Source organism: Lactuca saligna, chromosome 3, assembly GCF_052625555.1.
Source record: "Lactuca saligna cultivar CGN05327 chromosome 3, ASM5262555v1, whole genome shotgun sequence".
In the NCBI taxonomy this organism is placed as follows: Eukaryota; Viridiplantae; Streptophyta; class Magnoliopsida; order Asterales; family Asteraceae; genus Lactuca; species Lactuca saligna.
The window spans coordinates 23,726,708-23,730,941 of NC_136419.1; the positions used below are offsets into that span (position 1 = coordinate 23,726,708).

Here is a 4,234-nt window from a genome sequence, read left to right on the forward strand (position 1 = left end):
TATTTAGAATTTGAAGATCAGTAAGTGTCATTTTTTGCCGACGAGTTTCCTTTGTTGATTCAATTTTTTTTCTTCTAAAAAATGTAGAGTTTTGTCTATTTTGTCTGCTAGTACGTCCTCGTTGATTGATTTTCCGCTTGAAGATACCCCATGTCTCGGTTTGTCCATTCCTAGTGGTCGACGAAGTCGGACGCCCGGTGAATCATCCCCTTTGGTGGCGTCGAACTCATCATTAAGGTCGAGGCTAACACCAATGTATGACTCGGAAGTTCATGCCCTTTTGTTGGAGCCGATGATAGATCCCGAATACGATATTTTCGAATAAAGAACCCATTTTAGACCATTATGACAAACTTTCCATGTTTTTTGGTTGCCAAATGGTTTACCATTGATACAACACGGTTGCTAAAATGTTGAAATCGTTGCTACCACTTGTATGCATATTTTTAATATTGTCAAATATGTCGTTAAATTTGATGTAAGCTGCTCAAAGATCATGCCATTTTGCATTGGCTGATTCGTATGTGATGTTCGTTTTCCTTCCTAATAACGCGTGGAAGTGGTCTAAAACATGATTTCAAAAACTTTGACTCGTTTGCACATTGCAGACATCCCCATCTTGTAATATGAAAATCCAAGCTTTAGCTAAAACTTCCTCCTCTTCTTTTGCCCATTGCTTAGTTTTCTTTTTTCTTGGATATTTTGATTTTTTTCCTTCTTCGATTTGGTTGCGTTTCTTCAACCTGTTCGTTGTTGTCATCATTGTCAATATTTATAGGTTGGGATTGAGATAGTGGAACTTGAGATGTTTATGAAAGTTGTGCGTGAAATTCAGTGGCGAATCTAGGATTCAAACTAACGTGTGTCCCATAAATGAAATGATAAAATAAATGGGTCAAAAAAATGGTTATCGGGTCGGTTTGTCGGTAATACCATCTTAGGAAAATATTTATTAACTTGAATACCAAAGATCAAACTAATTAAAAAAAATCATAAATTTCTTACAATTGTTCACGACGAGTTTTCATATCCCTAAAAAAATCTATAAGTATGTCGTTGCTAATACCATCTAACACATCTTTCTCAATATAAGAAACTAGACAATCATTCATAAATTGATCACCCATTTTATTACGCAAATCGTTCTTTATCAACTTCATTGCAGAAAAAGCACGTTCCACTGTGGATGTTGCAACGGGCAATATCAATGCTAATTTTAGTAGAAGATACACCATTGGATATATCGTATGTTTGTTCGTTTCAACCATCATTTTTGCCAAGTTTCCAATTCCCTTCAAGTTATTAAACCTTGCATCTCCACGTACATCCACAATATAATTTTGAAGACTTGCTCTAAGTGTTCCAATGTCATGTTCTGGGAACTCGTTTGGATAAAAGGTTGTCATCTGAAGTAGTTCTTCCACATTAAATGCTTGAAAAGACTTACTTGGACAAAAAGAAGCCATAGAAACAAGTAATGATGTGTTTACTTCATTAAATCGATAGTTGAGCTCTTGAGATTGCATATCTATGACCCCAATAAATACATCAATTTTATAGTGATGTAAGTGGTTAATCTGCGAATTAAATAGAACAACGGGTTAATGATTAATTTAGAAAATTGAAGAAATAGATCAACTTTATAGTTGCTAACCTGTGAACCTTTACGACGACTTGTTCCATTGTAATATGGATCTTCCATATTCAAAATTTCAATATCACATTTTTTGCAAAACAAAGTAACATCATTTAAGAGTGGTTCCCATCCTTCATCTCGCATTTGTTTAAGTCTGGTCTTAGAGGATCTCACTTGATGCATTGCATTTACAATATCTTGATCTTTTTTTTGCAACGTGATGTTCAAATCATTTGTGACCCCTAAGATATCAACCATCAAGTGTAAGCAAAAAATAAAATCAAACGTTTGTAATGACTTCAAGAGACGACGTGCTTCTGCTCTATGATCTTGACAATAACTATCCACTTTAATGTCTTCAAGTACTTCACAAATTGAAGAATACGTTTTCTTGATATTTAAGAGTGAACCAAAATGAGAACTCCAACGAGTATCACATGGTCGTTTGATACCAACTTCTTGATTCAAACCTGTACCACTTTGAATGTCACCTAAAATTAACATAAAAAATAAATTAGCAAAAATATATATATAAACCACCATAAAATTATAAGAAAATAAAATAAAAGAAACCTGTGGCCAATGCTTCCACCACTTTTGTTGCTTGTTTCTCTCTTAATTTGTCTCGACGTTTATAAGAAGAACCAATCATGTTTAACAAACGAGAAGTCAAATCAAAAAAGTCATTGATGTCAGGGTGATTCTTTGCAACAAATACAAGTGCTAATTGTAACTTGTGAGCAAAACAATGAATAAAATGTGCAGATTTCACTTCTTTCATAATAAGTGTCTTCAATCCATTAAATGCACCACTCATATTACTAGCTCCATCATAACCTTGTCCTCGGATCCTATGTGGACTTAATCCACATTCTGTCAGAAATGAATAAATAGTTGCCTTCAATGACAAAGCTGAAGTGTCACTGACATGCTTTATGCCAATAAAGCTCTCCACAATAACCCCTTGGCTATTCACAAACCGCAAAACCAATGCCATTTGCTCTTTACAAGACACGTCACGTGATTCGTCTACTAAAATGGCAAAGAATTCATCCCCAATACCTTTCACAATAGTCTTAATAGTTTCTTTTGCTGCAGCATGTACAATATCCCTTTGAATTGAACTACATGTCATTTGTGAATTTTTAGGAGCATTCTTTAAAACAACACCACCCACTTTATCATTTCGATCAGCATAGAACTGAAGAAGTTCAAGAAAGTTGCCTCTATTAGTTGAGTCTTCACTTTCATCATGACCCCGAAAAGCTAACCCTTGTCGCAGTAAGAATCTAATACAATCTATAGAAGCATTTAATCTGATGCGTTGGTTGGTCTTCATCAAATCAGTTTGCTTATCAAAAGCAATAGCTATGGATTGTCTTTGGTTCATTAGATTTTGACACTTTTGGATTGCCATATTATGTGGACTTCCATCTTCGTGATGATTTAGACTCGTTCTCTTGTTCCAAGTATTAAATCCATTTTTTACAAAATGATCTGAACCACCTTGGTTTTTAATCTCAGATTTAAATAGATAACAACATAAACAAAATGCGGCTTCAAGTTTAATACTGTACTCTAGCCAGTATTTGTGATCATCAAACCAAGAGGGAACAAATCTACGAAGTTTTCCTCCAATCTCTCTTTGTTGGAAAGAATGAGTTCGCGGTTGATAAGGCCCTTTCTGTAAGTAGGATCTTCTAATCTCATCTCGTTGATTTACATGATAAATTTCCATGCTTGGCCTTTCTCCGGGATCCGCAGGAAGTGTGTTTAAATCAACTTTCATATATTTTGAAGAAGGTGTTTGATGTTCATCGTTTTGTTGTGAATTGCCATGATCATGAGATAAAGAGCTTGTTTCACCCTTTTTTTTATAATACCTAAACATTATGCCTAAAATGATAAAATAAATAATTACTCATCTAAATAAATAATAATTACAACTGCTACAAATAAATATATAGATCTAATGAAAATATATTAGAGAACATGTTATAGAAATGAAATAAGCTATATAAATATATCTTATGTAAACGACCTTCTTTCATCTTTTTTATACAACATCAACATTATGCCTAAAATGATAAAATAAATATTTACTCATATAAATAATTAAACAAAACAACCGCTACATATGAAATATGTAAAAGTTATATAAATAAAACAAACTATATAAATGAAATATGTAAAAGTAATTTGATATGCCTAGCCTATTGGTCTAATTCTTTATTAAACAAATAAAGACAATTTGCCTGACATACACAATAACAAAAGCAAGAGCAGGTAAAGCAAGAGCAGGTGAACAGACTATAACTTTTCCATAGAGGCATAGACAACGACTTCTCATATATACAATGACCTATACCCACTTTATTGTTTCTAGTTTCTACACCATATATCAATTCTAAATAAAACGAGATATAAAAGAGTAAAGGGTTTACCCAAAAGTAAATGGATTGCTGAGAAGAAGTCGACGGCTGCAGGTTCTTCAATTCCGTCCTTTTCGTTAATTGGCCGGCGACGGAGATCGTATGGATGCAACCGGAGATAATGATTTTAAAGACGATCAGAAGTCCAAACCTTTGACACCAAGAA

The 4,234-nt window shown here is 33.8% G+C and overlaps 1 protein-coding gene across 1 annotated transcript; it reads right to left on the bottom strand.

Moving 5' to 3' along the window:
• Positions 1–577: 577 nt before the first annotated feature.
• LOC145035264 (uncharacterized) lies at positions 578–3,986 on the bottom strand. Its single transcript, XM_078983837.1, has 5 exons — positions 3,892–3,986; positions 2,210–3,519; positions 1,655–2,127; positions 1,006–1,577; positions 578–743 (listed from the first exon to the last, which is right to left on the bottom strand). The coding sequence occupies exons 1-5, from the start codon at positions 3,984–3,986 to the stop codon at positions 578–580; spliced, it is 2,616 nt and encodes an 871-aa protein (XP_078839963.1).
• Positions 3,987–4,234: the final 248 nt, after the last annotated feature.

What these genes read in the sequence shown, in the direction of transcription:
- LOC145035264 (XM_078983837.1), bottom strand. Translation starts at nt 3,986, where the DNA reads ATGAGAAGTCGTTGTCTATGCCTCTATGGAAAAGTTATAGTCTGTTCA. An exon ending in GGTGGAAGCATTGGCCACAG is followed by an intron (nt 2,128 to 2,209) that starts GTTTCTTTTATT and finishes TGTTAATTTTAG; the next exon opens with GTGACATTCAAAGTGGTACA. An exon ending in AAAACTCGTCGTGAACAATT is followed by an intron (nt 744 to 1,005) that starts GTAAGAAATTTA and finishes AACAACGAACAG; the next exon opens with GTTGAAGAAACGCAACCAAA.